At 38.5% G+C, this 16,710-nt stretch overlaps 1 protein-coding gene across 13 annotated transcripts in view; it reads left to right on the top strand.

Moving 5' to 3' along the window:
- Positions 1 to 16,710, top strand: part of BIVM (basic, immunoglobulin-like variable motif containing) — an 84,059-nt gene that overhangs the window by 32,904 nt on the left and 34,445 nt on the right. For 12 of the 13 annotated variants that reach the window (XM_066380588.1, XM_066380589.1, XM_066380594.1 and 9 more), the window contains 6 exons: positions 2,084 to 2,188; positions 2,384 to 2,478; positions 10,254 to 10,386; positions 11,741 to 11,827; positions 12,591 to 12,687; positions 14,659 to 16,346. In XM_066380588.1, coding sequence (XP_066236685.1) covers positions 2,084 to 2,188; positions 2,384 to 2,478; positions 10,254 to 10,386; positions 11,741 to 11,827; positions 12,591 to 12,687; positions 14,659 to 14,952 — 811 coding nt within the window. In that variant the 3' untranslated portion in view covers positions 14,953 to 16,346. Of the gene's footprint in view, positions 1 to 2,083; positions 2,189 to 2,383; positions 2,479 to 10,253; positions 10,387 to 11,740; positions 11,828 to 12,590; positions 12,688 to 14,658; positions 16,347 to 16,710 lie in introns of those variants that run through there. The other variant, XM_066380598.1, reaches the window with a different exon arrangement.

Raw genomic sequence — 16,710 nt, 5'->3', positions numbered from 1 at the left:
GTATATTTAACTTCATGGTCAGGTGAAGATGCTGGCAGAGGGGGGAGGAGACATTAGCATAACAGTGGCCCTTCCCAAGCAGGAAGGTAATTAGCAATTTCATAGATAGCTGCCCAGCACCATTTTTAACAATAAAAGTGAACAAACTAAAAAAACACAAATTTTACAAACTCGTTTGCCCAACATTCCACCCCTTTTGCTCACTTTGCAATTCACACCACAAGCGTTCCTGTGCAAGGAATTAGGCACATCACACAAACAAGTTACAGCAACAGCATAAGTCATCCAGTTTCAACCAGACCTGCTCTCCCCTCCATCAGGGTCTCATATTGTCCAGTAGTTGCATGTCCATCCAACAAGGAAGCTGGTGCCCCCTCTGGTCACCGTCCAAGATTCAGTCCACGCACATGGAGCCTCAGGCCTCGCCCTTCATCCCTGCCATCCTGGCAGCTCTTAAGATGCTGCCCCAAAGGGGAACATGTGGCAGTGGCGGCCAGCATTTCCACCTCTGCTCCAGAGAGGATGCTGCCATCCACCCCTGTGTCCCATAACCATAGCAAACCTACCAGGGGCTTAGTAGGTACTCTTTGCTGCTGGGCTTTTTCCTTCTGGAGTCTTTGGATGGCAACTTCAGCCCCAGTCTCCTCATCCTCAGAAGAAGAGCTGGGAACACTTGTTCCCTCAGATTCAGAGCCATTCTGCTGGCACAGCTCCAGCTTAGGCTCCTGCGGCTGCCGGCTCTCCACAATTTCCAGGGCAGACTGCAACTCACAAACCTGTAATTTCTTCTCCAGAGACTGCTCCATTTCCAGGTGCAGCTCGCGAACCCGGTCGGCCCTCTTCTCCAGCGCTTGCTTCAGTTCCAGGATCTGCATCTCTTTCTCTAATGGCCATTCCAACTCTTTCCAGTCCTCAGTTTGCAGGCCTTGGGCAGTCTCTTGCACAGAGCTCTCGGTTTCCTCTTGCAGGGCTGTAAAAATTAGCCAGCCCATGGTCCCCAAAAGAAAAAACATGGGGAACTATAACAACAACTAGTCCTCTACCCTACCCCTCAAGAGTGGTGGCAGCTCTATACCGATCTGATCCGAATCCTGCCGCAAACTATGCCAAATGTATGGCCAGTAGTCACGGCTATCATGGCCATACACATGCAGGTTCCCATTAGATTCGGGCAGACCGAAAAGAAACAGTGGAGCCAAAATATGGTGGGCCATTTCTTTATTCTCAACACTCATACCAGCCAACAAGCAAATACACACAGGGCTCTCAAAGCCACTTACATATTCTCTGATTCCACAACCAGGCAAATCTTCTCTGGTTTTTCCTAGAATCAAAGGCCCCACCAGTCTCAGTCACCTCTGGTCCCACATCTGCACACCTTCTCCCTTCTCCTCTCTGCACAGACTGGCTTCTCTGTCAGCACCCTGCCATCCTGGCTTCTCTCTCTCTCCCTGCCATCTTGGCTCCTCCTTCAGCACTCTGCATCTTCTCTGCTCTCACTCTGCCAGCATGGCTTCTTGTCTTCCTCCTTCTTCTCTCCTTTTTAAAACTATTCTGGTGCCAGAACCTCTCCTCCAGTCAACATTAGCATAACAATGGCCCTTCCCAAGCAGGAAGGTAATCCACAATTTATAATTAACTGCCCTGCTCTGAGGGCAAGCACACACGTGACTGCCCAGCACCATTTTTAACAATAAAAGTGAACAAACTCAAAAAACGCAGTTTTTACACACTCATTTGCCCAACACTCGTGATTCAAATATCCGCTAGTAACAAAGCAAAAACTCCCGCAAGCCACTGCTCGTCTCTCAGATTGCTCGTGATTTAAAGTGCTCGTATGTCAAGGTACCACTCACTATTTGGTGTTGCTTTTTCTATAATGGAAGGTTTTTAAGGATAGATTTTTCATAAATTGAGAAAAAACTGCTGCATTTTGTTTTAAGTCTTTTAACTAAAAATATATGTATACATTATTTTTGATAAAATAAAAATGAAAAATATTACCAGAATTATTTACAAATAAGACAGGTTATATTTGTATATGTTTGGAATTGTAAAGTGAAAGGCAGTGTTTCTTTTGTAGTCTTCCACCTGTTACCCAAGAAGAAGCATTACATATTTTGGGCTTTCAACCCCCATTTGAAGATATTAGGTTTGGCCCTTTCACTGGAAATACAACACTTATGAGGTATGAAGCCCTTTTTTAGTTCTGCAAAGTAATGATGCTGTAGATGTGTGTTGATAGTAAACCATGTGTCCAGCTGCCAGGCCCCAACCTGTAGTAGATATGCCAAAATTAGGCTCTGCCTGAATTTCTCTAGAATTGGAATAGTGCTATTTTTGTTATAGAACTGTTGCTATGAGCAAATCTTATTCTTTTCAGATGGTTTAGACAAATTAATGACCACTTCCATGTAAAAGGATGCTCGTATGTTCTATATAAGCCTCATGGGAAGAATAAAACAGCTGGAGAAACAGGTAGGTAAACATATAGAAGATTTATACACATATACATGTATGTGCACATATATGCTTTGTATAAATTACCTGTTTTGATTATATAAGTGCTAAACACAGTCTGATACTTTTTTGTGTGTGTGACAGAGAGAGTCAGAGAGAGGGACAGATAGGGACAGACAGACAGGAAGGGAGAGAGATGAGAAGTATCAATTCTTTGTTGCGGCACCTTAGTTGTTCATTGATTGCTGTCTCATATGTGCCTTGACCAGGGGCTACAGCAGATCGAGTGACCCCTTGCTCAAGCCCGCAACCTTGGGCTCAAACTGGTGAGCCTTGCTCAAACCAGATGAGCCCGCGCTCAAGCTGGCGACCTCGGGGTCTTGAACCTGGGTCCTCCACATCCCAGTCCGACACTCTATCCACTGCACCACTGCCTGGTCAGGCCACAGTCTGTTACTTTTATATCTTTTTTACAAGAGGGAAATCATAATAATAATCTATACGCACTTTTTTTTTCTTCCAAGTGAAAGGAGGGTAGATAATGAGAGGATTCCTGCATGCTCTCCAACTAGGATCCACCTGGCAACCCCAGTCTGGAGCTGAAGCTCGAATCAATAGAGCTTTTCAGCACCTGAGGCTGATGCAGTGGGACCCATGGAGCTATCCTCAGTGCCCAGGGGCCAATGCTCAAACCAGTCGAGGCACTGTTGTGGGAGGGGAGGAGGGAGAGAATCAGATGGTTGCTTTTCTGGTGTACTCTGACCGGGAATCGAACCTGAGATGTCCACACCCTGGCTGATGCTCTATCCACTGAGCAAACTGGCCAGGGTCTGTAGGCACTTTTCAATTTACAGTTTAGTATTTTTAGCTCTTCTAGTCTTTGCATGTAGAACTTTCAGAATTTTAAGGCATGTCATAAATACTACTTTAATATATTTTTTGTATTGTTTGGGTGCATGGAGTGTGTGAGTGTGTTTGTGTGTGCTAGTAAAACCCTTTCTCAGAAATCAGCAGAGAATTTGCAGTTCATTTTTCTAAAACAGGATGCAAGGATTTTAAAATATTTGATTTCAGACCTGCATAATAACATAACAGCAGGAAAACGGACCGTAAATGTGATGCAAATTCTATTATGGAATAGTCTTAGTCATAATAGAGAATGATGGAATTGATTTTAAGGATTGTTTTAGTTAGATGCTAATTAAATCATTTGCATTATTTGACAATTTTCATTTTTTAATTTGACAATCTTTTGACTTTACATGTCAGAAAACTGTAATATAGTGTTAAAGAAAAATTATTCTGATGTCAAACAATAAGGAAGATTTTATTCAAGACTACTGTAATAGGGTTATTGCAATACGGGAGAGTGATGGGGCTCAACCCTGAATGTGTGATAAAGGCAGCTGGGAATTCATAGACAGCTGGCAAGTGACAGATCTGGATGGAGAATTACTAAGAGGAGGCATTAAGGGTAGGGGGATTCTTGCCAAACTGGTCTAACAGGCTTCTTACAATAGGCAGGCTAAGGGCTTAGACCTCAAGGGTAGGGGATGAGGAACCTGATCAGATATCAAGGGTGATTAATATCTAAATTGATTTAGCAGGAATCTTGCTAAAACTGGATGCAGCAAGGATGGACACAGAAGCTGTAGACTGAGGCCTACTCGAGAAGAGGGCTCAGAGAAGCCTGACTAAAGTTTGGTCAAGGAAATAGTCTTTGTCAACAAGAGAGAGTATATGGTTTACCAAGGTCAAGGATTGAACATAGAGAAGGATATATTTCTGTTGACCTATAGCAGGCATATCAAATTGCTCATGAGTCAGGTAAATTTGGAATTCACATGTTGGTTTTTACATATATTAATTTGGGACCTTGAACAGTAAGTAGACTTCTGTCTTTCCATATTTGTATCCCCCTCCCATAGAGTCACTGTGAAGATAAAAGGAGACATGTTTGTCATACATGTAGCTCCTTGTTTGACACAGACTAAGGATTCAATAGTGGTGCTTTTATTCTTACTGACTGAGTTCTGTGGAGGAGGCCTGTCCCTATGGCAAGGGCAGCTTTAAATGGCGTGCTAGTATTTTTTTCTGTTTCTAGTGCGACTGTCAGCTCACCTCTCTTACTAATTGGTCATGCAATTAAAAACTAACAAAGGGTATACATTCTGCTATACATAAACTTTTCTCATTTGAGAAAAGGGATAAACTACCTATACTCCATCTCTCCCTTTTGGCAGGGGGACGAATGATTGGTGTAATTTCTTCAATAAGTTTAAAAAACATTTTTATTGATTGATTGATTTTTGAGGGGGAGGGAAGGGAAAGAGGGTGAGAGAGAAACATTAATTTGTTGTTCTACCTATATACACAGCTTGCAAAAATTAGGGGATATTTTATTGTTCTATGTTTGTTTTGCAATACCCGTAATTTTTGTGAGCAGTGTATTTATGCATTCATTGGTTGTCGCTTGTATGTGCCCCAACTGGGTTTCAAACCAACAACCTTGGCATGTTGGGACTCTAACCAACTGAGCTACCAGGCCAGGCTCAGTAAATTTTAATGCTATATATTCTCAGTTTTATTCCTGTTTTCATTTTTCCTATTACAATATTTGACCACTCACTATTTTTTTTTCTATTTGTATTTTCTGAAGGATGTTTGATCTGCCTCCCTACTTGGAATTTCCTTGTCTTCCTCTTCAATAATCAGTGGTCTTGTGCAAGCCCTGCTTTAACTCTGAAGTTTTCCCTGCTAACTTTGAAGACTATTCCTTTTAATGCCTATAGTAATGATTGTTTGTGTCTGTCATGTGGCACTTGGCATATGCAAGTGCACCTTTTATTTTTATTTTTTTTTTTTTTTTGTATTTTTCTGAAGCTGGAAACGGGGAGAGACAGTCAGACAGACTCCCGCATGCGCCCGACCGGGATCCACCCGGCATACCCACCAGGGGCGACACTCTGCCCACCAGGGGGTGTCGCTCTGTTGAGTCCAGAGCCACTCTAGCGCCTGGGGCAGAGGCCAAGGAGCCATCCCCAGCGCCCGGGCCATCTTTGCTCCAATGGAGCCTTGGCTGCGGGAGGGGAAGAGAGAGACAGAGAGGAAGGAGGTGGGGGGTGGAGAAGCAAATGGGCGCTTCTCCTATGTGCCCTGGCCGGGAATCGAACTCGGGTCCCCCGCACGCCAGGCCGACGCTCTACCGCTGAGCCAACTGGCCAGGGCTGCAAGTGCACCTTTTATTATGTTGTGTCTTTTTAATGTGTCTGTCCAGCTCTGAGATCACAGGGACTATCCCTTAATAGCCCTTTGATTTCATACATAATATCCTATGACCTCATCCATGTTACCTTAGAACTTCTGGTTGTATTCAGAGGAGTGGTACATGTATTAAGGAAAAGTCTTTTCTGTTCTTTTTCATTGTGGAAGAAAGAGTTGCAGAAATAGTCTTTTCTCACCTGTCTCTGTTATATGCAGTAGAGAAAACAATGATCACTTGTTGCTTATGTTCTAAAAAATACTTTGAAATGTATCTTCTTTTTGTTTGTTATTTTTTTAGGACTGTTAGGCCTGTTTTTCATGGTAGGCTTTAAGCTTTCCTGGGTACTACGCTTCTTTGATTTTATAACTCCTCCATTCTTGTTGGTGTGCTCATTTCCACAGGACCTTCAGCTTACAAATGGAATAAACACAAAAGTCAGGGATTTTTACAAAAATAATAGATTTAACTGTTAATATGCATTAAAGTATTTTGTTATCAGAGATGCAATTACTTACAATAAAAGTTTGTGCTACAGGTAATCAACATTAGTTTCAAACTATTTGTTTACTTCCTGTTATTAACTTACCATTATTATTATTATTATCATTTAGATAACTTCAAACTGTTGTTTCACTTAGCCACCAACATTTGTACCAGAGAAATTAGATTCATCTTTTTAATCAGCTAGCTTGAAAGTTATATAAATGTTCTTCATGTGTTTCACTTTTACTCTTCCTACAGGTATCAGGACTCATTATTTTTTGCTTAACAGAGCATAGCTTCTTCTGCCTTATCCTGACATAACTCATATATACCCTCACTATGGCCTTTGCTACCAGCTTATTGCAATGCATTAGCTCACCTCAGGTGGACTATGCATTAAGGTTTCATTTTCTTCATCCACTGATTTTCCCCAATTCATAATAGATACAATGCCAGATAAATCTTTTTAATGCTCAATGCTAATAGAAATCTTTCATTCTGTAGAGCTTTCTGGTGACTGCTTAAGTCATAAATTCTTTAGCACCGTTCAAAGCCAATATAGATTGGCTTTCCATTGCTCTTCTGCACGTACCTGTTGTATTTCAAATATTTGAAAGGAATAAGAACCTAACAGGATATTATTACAGAATCTAGTTCTTGTCTTTGAAGGTGTAAAAATACATTCTAATACATAGTTCTCGAGTTCTCTCTAATTCTTCTATAGATGATCATTCTCCACGGAATAAACTCATATTAAAGTCGACAACTATCAGAGTGTTGATACCTTAACTTAAAGTGATAAGTAGAATATCAGAGATACCAGTATTCTTTTGTTAGATGCACAGGATGAATATTCCTCTTCACAGTATGGCAAGCCAGCTAATTTCAGTAGTTTTCCCCCCCTTTCTATCTATCAATCAGATTAGGGTTCTATTTTTGGTAGTGGCTGCTTTGTTGCTTAAATATAAGATTTTTTAGATATACTCTGATCTAGAGTGAACATTGTTCTAAATTTAGTTTCCATTTGTAACACATTTACAAGTCTTCTCCTAAATGAACTTATTTTTTTTGATGGCCATTTTAATATATTAAATACTGTATTTACTGTCTTTATTTCAGAGGGTGATCTTCTCATGACCTTGTTCTGATATTTTGGGGGTGCTTCTCTATACTATCATACCCTCTCTTCTAAACTAGGCTACTTGAAGTTCTCTGGTTATAGCCATCCCCTCTAGTGATTTGTTTTCTCCTCATGCCCTGTCTTCTGTCTGGATTGTTGAAATTCTCCCACTTCAGTAAGTTCCACCTTGGATGCCAGTCCTTGATTCCTTAGACCTGATGTGCTTTCTTCTTTGAATTATAACCCTTTATTTAGGTACTGTCTTATTCTACCTTACATTAAAGTTACTTGTTTAATCTTCCCTACATGGAGAACTTGACATATTGTGTTACTTTCTTTTGTTTCCACTAGTTCCTGACATAGTTAGTAGGTACTCATAAATTGATTAGTGAATTGAGTTAAATGAAAATTTCTCTTAACTGTAGAGTGGTGGCTCTCAGAATGTGATTCCTACACAACATCAGCATTAGTAGGTAACTTATTGGACATGCAAATTCTTGGTCCCCATCCCAGACCTACTGGGTTAGACACCAGTGATATGTTGTTTAACAAGCCTCACATGCTTAAGTTTGAGAACTACTGCTATAGTCTTTCTATAAAGGTATTATTTAACCTCTTTATCAAGACTTTACTCTGGCACTGATAGGAAATCTGGAATGTATTCGAGAATGTTAAAGTAATTGCTAGTCAAGTGCCTACCACAAGTGCCTGCTTCACGAGACTATGATGGAGTTCTGAATGAGACCGTGTCTCTCAAAGATGCAATATGCTATTTACTTCTCCTGGATTGTTCTATCCCCTAGAATTCACTTCCCCAACATCCGTCTCATCTTTCATGTTTCAGCTTAAATGCTACCACCTCCAAGGGGCGTTCACTGAATATTAAAGTTTCATGCCTAAGCCATTTCTTTTAACCCAGCACCCTATTTATTTCATTTCAAGCACAAATTACCATTCATAATTATTTTATTTGCTTAGTGTTGGTGTCCTCCACTGGACAGTAAGTTCCAGGAAGCCAGGAACCCAGCCTGGCTGTCCTAGTCCCTCCTGTTTTACCAGTGCCTCACACATGGGAGGACTCAGTAAATATGTGTTTAAAAATAAATTGCTAATCATAATTACACTAAAGTACTCAGTTGCTTTGCATTACATTTGACTTAAGAAAGGAGGAAAGTGTGAAATACAGATTTCCATTAGAAGTTATAATAAATTTTTTTTATTAATTTCAGTTATTTGGGAAAACTTTTTATTTGGCATTTTCATAGTTTTTAAAAGATTTCTAAAGTTTTTTCTAAAGCGATGATATGTATAAACGTTTTTTGTATTTATTGATTTGTGCGAAGTCTAAATACATACATATGTTTGCTCCCTACCCTGGAGCCTATTTATAATGAAGTACAACTATGGAAACGAAGTATTTGTCTTCTGAATTCTAGTTCTTATAATTGTTTATTTAGAGCTCCCATTGAGGATCCGTTTTTACATTGTCAGGGTAACTCAACCAGAATGACTTACTTATTGTTATAAAACAGAGATTTTAGCCTGCCCTGTGGTGGCACAGTGGACTAAGCGTTGACCTGCAATGCTCAGGTCACTGGTTCAAAACCTCGGGCTAGAAGCAACTATTATGAGTTGATGTTTCCTGCTCCTTCCACCTTTCTCTCCTCTCTCTAAAATCAATAAATAAAATTCTTTAAAATACAAAAATAGAGATGTTAGCAGTAAAGACCACCTTGCCATGCATGTATGTATGTTCTGATGGTAGGCTATGAAGCAAAGCTCTATAGGAAAGGTCTAGATGAAATTTTAGAGAAAGGGTTTAAAACAGAAATATTATTGTCTCCATGGAACTCACAGATTGTGCCTTTCTGCAGGGGTGAGGGCGGGTTCACCTGCTGGGCTCTGTTATAGCCATTTACCTGCTCTTCTTAGTGTTCTTCAGCTATTGGCAGTGGCTAGAAAGTCAGAGAAACCATGATTTTCAAGCTTTCATCTACTTAAACTATTTTTAGGATTCCCAATTTTAATAGACTGGTTGTTAATGAATAATTTAGTTTCTTCTAAAAGATGCAAGTTATTGAAACCTCAGTAATAACTTTAAGTATGTCCTAGTAAAACTAACTGTTTATATAATACTTTTGAAATGAGCTCAAACCTAATACAGCCATGGGAACTATACAAGGAGGAGCAGTGATAAGAGATGGCATGGGACTACCAGTCGGCCTCTGGAGATGTCCTTATCTCATCTTGAAAAAGCTGTTATCTAGTCTGTGTAACTTTTGGAGAAAGATTAATTTGTATGTCAGTGGGAGGAAGTTTCCGTATTTGGAAATTTATCATCTGGAATTTATATTCATATACCTCAGTGGTCTTCAGATTGAGATGTACCCACTATATAAGAGCTATACAAGATGAACACTGATATGGGAAGAACATATTAGAATATCTATTTTTTAATCTAATTTAAAATTCCTACTTTTTGTAAAAAACATTAGTACAGTATATATTTTATAAAAACATATTAGTACAGTAGTATATGCACAGTTCTGTAAACTAAAATGCTTGTAATGGGCATGTTTATTCACAAATTTCTAGTGACAGATGTGCTTAACCAGAAAAGTTGAAACCATTGCTATATGCAAGGTATTAGGTTTTATACAGTAATTTCATAGAGAAGCATGTGTGTTAATAGAAGATTCTGGTAAGCAAAGACAGGTTTCAGTACTTTAGTTTGCTGGTTAGTTGATCTGAATTTCAGTTTAAAGGTTAAACCTGAAAATAAATTTATTAATATTTTTTTGTATCAATAGATTCTCATTCCCCCCCAGCAATGTTCTGTATTCTGAGTACTGTCTTTCTTTTCTAGTTGTTAACTAGTCCTTTGTGGATAGTACTTTATGGTCCCTCTGTTTTCGTTTTTTGTAGCTTCAGGGGCCTTGTCGAAGTTAACTCATGGATTGAAAGATGAATCACTGGCTTATATCTATCATTGCCAAAATCATTATTTTTGTCCAATTGGCTTTGAAGCAACCCCTGTTAAAGCTAATAAAGCATTTAGGTAAGCATTTATATATGTTATGTGGATGCTTGACCATAAGATGGGTTATAGAAAGAATTGAAGATACATTTAGTGATTAGAAATTGGAAGACTTAGTGATTTGTTTTCCTTACATGAAGATTTTTTTTTTTTTTTGCAGAATTGCATTTGACTGAATTTTACTTTTTTCTTTTAAAAATTAATTTATTATGGTGACTGAATTTCAGTATTCTTTTTTTTCTCTAGCAGGTTTTCTTCATGCAGGTTGAGATAATGCCAGGATAGTTAAAAGCAAAGGAGAAAATGTCCTATTTGAGAATGATTAAAACAGAAGCCATGAACACTTTGATTAAAAGTATTGATAGGCACAGTTATCCTCACCCAGCTGAGGTTCTTGTTTGGTCCCATGTGGGTCAGTGGAATTGGTAACTCAAGAGGAGGAAGAGGTAGTGCTGCTCTCAGTGAGGACCGAAGGTCAGGTGGGGAGAATATGGCTTGGTCAGGGGGATAGGATGGGTTCTTGGAGGCTGGAGGCTCTACGGCCTTTATATCCCAGTCAAGGTCCTTGGGAGGGGTTGGGAGGGGGAGGAGGGTTGTGTGCTGGGGGGATTTTGGGAAAGGTAGGAGTAAGCTGGGAGAACTGGGAAGCTGGACATTGGAATTTTGTGAATGTGGAACAAGAGAAAAATTACTTGGTCTCTCCAAATCCTGAAATGTTTTACTTACTTCTCTGGAGGTGAGGTACATTGTGTTTCTTCTGTGATTTTACCCTGCAACATCACCTTCCTCCAGATATCTATCACCTGTAGCACATGAAAAAGTAGGTTCTTCTACTTTGTCCACTTTAGAGGAGGGTTTGTTACCTCGGCCATAGCTACGAATCTCCTGAGATGCTTTTCAAACTGCACAAATCCCTGCCTGTGCTCCACTCCAGACCGCTTTGAATTAGAATTGCTGAGTGGGATTAGGGCATCAGTATACGTATATTTAAAAGTTCCACAGATGACTTGTTGCTTTAAGGTTTTGTTTTTAGGATGCCTTTTGAAACTTTTTGAATGCATGGCAAAAGGATAAGAGTAGCTGAAGAATTGTGGTAGCATGCTAGGATTTTATTTTCCTCTTAGATGCTAAGAGATACTATATTTCAACATTTTAACCCTAGATTTTGTAATAAGTGATGAAGACCTAAATTTAGTTTATGCTTTCTGTGTTCAGACATTTGCTCAAGCCTAAACTCCAGTGTCTCTTCTAGCATTTACAAATGCTACTTTTCAATAAACTTCAGTATATCTTTTATTAATATATAATTGAAGCACTATTTTCAAGGGAGTGAATAACCTTTATTAAGTTTACTGTGAATGTATTTTAAATCTAGCAGGGGTCCCCTAGCACCACAAGAAGTAGAATATTGGATCTTAATTGGAGAATCAAGTAGAAAACATCCTGCTATTCACTGTAAAAAGTATGTTAACTTTTTTTTAAAATATCTGCTGAAAAGCCTGTTGGAATTTTGATTAGGATAGAATCCATAGATTCCATAGTTTAGTTTGTGGAGAATTATATCATAATGTTATGACATCTTCTAACCTGTGAACATGGACTATATCTCCACTTAATTACAGCTTTCTCTCCAGTAATGTTATGTATTTTTCAGTCGAGATTTATATCTGTTTTGTTAAAAACTTTCCCTATTTTCTGTTGCTATTGCAAATTGATTTTTAAAAATTTCTCAGTTATTTTCTGGTTGTTTACAGAAATACAATTAGTGTTTGTATATACAGGCCTTAAATCTTGCATCTTTACCAAATTCACTTACTATTTTTAGTAATAGTTTTGTAATACAAAGGAATTTGTAATTGCTTTGGATTTTCCACACAATCATGTTGTTTGTAAATAAAGGCATTTAAAATTTTAAGTCCTTTGGAAGTGTACTTAACACTAAGAAGGAAATATAGAATGTTTTTAGTTTAGCTTGCAAGATGTCATCCAATAGGTTGATACATATTTATTTCATACAGAGACAACCATTTTTAAACATAAAAACTTGGCAATAGTTGCATAAACAGAATTGTTAAAAACGAATTTATTAGAGCTTAATAGGTGGAATAATCCTAAGAGACTTACCTCAGTAATATTGTAGAATATTGCTCATGTAAAATGTTCTATTACAATGTTATTTTGTACTAAAAAGAAAATTGTGCTTTATTCTTTCTTCTTAACTACAGATGGGCAGATATTGTTACTGATCTAAATACTCAAAATCCAGAATATCTAGATATCCGGCACTTGGAGAGGGGGCTGCAGTATCGAAAGACCAAGAAGGTAAGAACACCATTGTATTTGAAGGTATTTCCCAACTGGCCAAAATGCAGTATTTTACTAAGTACTCTAGACTAATTAATAGAAAACCAGTTCAGACCATCTTAGACAGAAATGTGAAAATTAGTTTAAGGACAAGGGGTATGTTTAACCCTTTGATTAGTGAGTTTTTTTCATGCTTGCTGACTCCCGGGAGTGAATTTTTTTTCAAAAAATAAAATTAGTTCTAGTTACAGTTTTATTAACTTAAAATAATGTTTGTTTGATAACCCATTTATGGAAACAAGAAGAACATACATTTGCCTTTTTATAATGTTGCCTTACACATTTTTAAAATAAAAATTTTTGTACGATCGTACTCTGGTCAGGAGGCACCAGGACAGACATGAATGTTCGTAGTACTCAAAGGGTTAAAACAAAAGGGCAAGGAGGCCCTGGCCAGTTGGCTCAGTGGTAGAGCGTCGGCCTGGCGTGCAGAAGTCCCGGGTTCGATTCCTAGCCAGGGCACACAGGAGAAGCGCCCATCTGCTTCTCCACCCCTCCCCTTCTCCTTCCTCTCTGTCTCTCTCTTCCCCTCCCGCAGCCAAGGCTCCATTGGAGCAAAGTTGGCCTGGGAGCTGGGGATGGCTCCTTGGCCTCTGCCCCAGGCGCTAGAGTGGCTCTGGTGTCAACAGAGCTACCCTTGGAGGGGTGAAGCATCGCCCCCTGGTGGGCAGAGCATCGCCCCTGGTGGGCGTGCCGGGTGGATCCCGGTCCGGTGCATGCGGGAGTCTGTCTGACTATCTCTCCCCGTTTCCAGCTTCAGAAAAATGCAAATACAAAAAAAAAAAAAAAAAAAAAAAAAGGGCAAAGAGTATAGCCTGGATTCATATGGGACTGTTATCAGGTAAAAGAATGTTAGCAGGGGCAAAGTTGTTGGTCTGTCTCATTCTTTTGGGAGTTACCATATTTTGCCATGTATAAGATGAACCTTTTTAAAAAAAAAATGTGGCGTCTAAAAACTGGGTGCATTTTATACAGTGGTTGTAGACTTTTTTTACTTGGACTTCCTACTTTTTCGTGCTTGTTTTGCACTCATTGTTGAAGACAGTGATTCAACATCAGACACGATGAGGACAAGCTCATGGATGGGAGTTTTGACAGTGATAAGGAGTTGTATGAATTTTATGATGAATTAAACTTGAGTTCAATAACTTTGTCTAATACATTTTGTTTTTCAAATTTTGGGCCCCCAAATTAAAGTGCATCTTATACATGGGGAAATATGGTATATGTTATCTTTTTGTCTGATTATATACTTCCTGAAGATCATCATCACCTTTATGTCTCTTTCAGAGCAGCTGTCTAGACTGAGACTGGCCTTCCTCAGACTTAGTTCCATAGTCTTGGTCCAGCTTGGGTCAGGTGTTCAGTCCTGAGCCATCTTAACTGTGGCCATGGGGCAGGGCCATGTTTACAATCAAGACTGCTGGGCCTATTTCTGAGAGAAAGGTAGATTCTGTGGATTGAGTAGACATCACATCCCAATGATAGACTCCTACCAACAAATGAAGAATAGTATTTGGATTAGGCAGAAGGGGAGGTTATAGTATGAGAGTGGCATATGGGAGAAAGGTGTTTTCGTTCATTCTTTTCTTGGTTAAATTTCTGAGGATTCTCGATAAAGAGTCAAAAGAGATAAGATTCAAGAAACTAATCCTTTTTATTGGTGCAAATGGGTGACTTAGTGCATTGATTCAGTATATTCTTGACTTTCAACTTAATATCAAGTATTCAAAAAAGTGTGGGCATTGTTATAGTTTTTAACTGCAGCTGGTCAGGAAGATGCAGGATAATGTGACCTGATGGTGTCTGAAAGGATAAGGACTGTTTTGAGGCAGGTGAACGGGGAGAATAAGAGGATTCATAGGAACCCATATATTAGTATAATTCATTTCCCATCATTTTCTTCACCTACCTTTTTTTCCTTCTCAGGTTGGGGGAAATTTGCATTGTATTATAGCATTCCAGAGACTAAACTGGCAAAGGTTTGGCCTTTGGAACTTCCCATTTGGAACCATTAGACAAGAGTCACAGCCTCCAACATATGGCCAGGGAATTGCCAAATCTGAGAGTGAAGACAATATCTCCAAGAAACATCACGGGCGTCTGGGCCGGTCTTTCAGTGCTAGTTTCCATCAGGACTCAGCATGGAAAAAGATGTCCAGCATCCACGAGAGAAGGAACAGCGGCTACCAGGGTTATAGTGATTATGGTGGGAATGACTGACTATGCTGGATACTGAAAAACTTGTGTTACGTAATGCTGTATACAGGAGTGCATTAAGGCAGTAGATTTTATTAAGTCTACTTTAAATAGGAACAGAACTTCTGGTGCAAAACAACCCTGTAGTTCTGCAGTAAATGAGTTGTATATGATTATGATGGGTGAGTTGAGATATTTAAGCAGATAAGCACAGATTATTGTCTTTTTAAATTTAAGAGTATATAAACATTCTGGACAGCTTAACAAAATTCAATACAATTACATATAAACAAATACAAATTTACTTAATAACATCACAATTTGAAATAGTTAAGCATGACACGATTTCTTATGACTTGGTCCCCAGACATGTTGGAGATAGTTTTATTCCTAAACTCATGATATAAGGCACCATCTGCCCCTCAAAAAAAATTGGGGCTCTTTATTTTTAGTTTTCTCTCACGGTTAAAGCTCATTTAAAATTAGGCAGTAAGTCTAGTAATTCCTTCACTGGTACCAATGCCTTGCCTGCATCATTTGTTTCCTGGTTAACTTTCTCAGGATTCTCAATAAAGAGGTAAAAGAGAAAAGACTCAAGAAATGTAGTCCTTTCTTTTGGTGCAAATGAGCGACCTAGTGTACTATTTCAGGATGTTCTTGATTTTCTTTGACTTGGTATGATACTATCAGCTATTGACATAAACTTTAGGTCTTGAAAGACTTCTGTAAGTCTATAGTAAACCAATTTAGGGACAGAGTAAAAGAACAGGGGGCACCCATAGTTTCTATATCCAAGGTAATCTGTAAAATGAGATCTGGTATTTGATTGGTCCCACAATATGGAATCAAGTACTGTTAACAGCATTAAAGGTGCATTCAAAACGCCATGTCCTCAGAGGGCAGCTATCCCTATTCCAAACTATCCATATTCTGAGCCTTTTTAAAAACACAATTAGTTGTTTGAAGTGTTTAGTTCAGAAACCGTGGATTTCATATATTTGAGTCCCTCTGTACTTGCTGTCAGTTTTTCTTATGCTGTCAACCCATGACTCAAGTGACTAGGATGTCGTGTTCTTTCATTTCAGGGGTGCTCCAGAACTCAAATCAGTAACTTGATTGTTAGAAGGTGCTGAATATGTTGGTAACCATATTGCAATACATCTCAAGGAGAAGGTTTAGATTTTTATTTTAAAAATATTTTCCTTTCTCTTTTGAATTTTATAATATCCATTTATCCACTCAGACATACCTAAGCCTACAAAAGGGGATATATATTATGAAATGGTCAATTTATGAAGGGAATATTTTGCTTGAAATGCAAAGGACTGAAAGATTTGTAGGTTGTTGATTTTGTTACTTCATACTGGAACTTTTAAGAAGTTTTCATCAAATAAAGTTTTGTTTTCTACTTTTGATCATGTGAATGTTTTGAACATTTGTTTTAGGAGGGGAGTATTATAATTTTGTTTAACGTGCATGATCATTTGTCAATTCTAAGTAGTATGTTATAAGAAATCATCTTGTATCTGACTTATAATTAATGAAATATGCATTATAACCATAATTTTAGATTTCTATAAGACTATAATAGGAAATACACAATTTAATTCTAATTTGCTTGAAACAAATAAAATTATCAGTTTTGTAGGTCATAGTTGAATATCAGCAATTTCATATAGTTTGAATATTTCAAGACAAGAGGAATGTAGATAAATGCAACATAAAGAATACAGTGACACCTAAGAAAAGAGGATGAGTTTATACATATTGCTTATTGGCCAT

This window comes from Saccopteryx leptura, chromosome 4 (assembly GCF_036850995.1).
Source record: "Saccopteryx leptura isolate mSacLep1 chromosome 4, mSacLep1_pri_phased_curated, whole genome shotgun sequence".
In the NCBI taxonomy this organism is placed as follows: Eukaryota; Metazoa; Chordata; class Mammalia; order Chiroptera; family Emballonuridae; genus Saccopteryx; species Saccopteryx leptura.
This window is presented reverse-complemented; position numbering and strand designations above follow the sequence as displayed.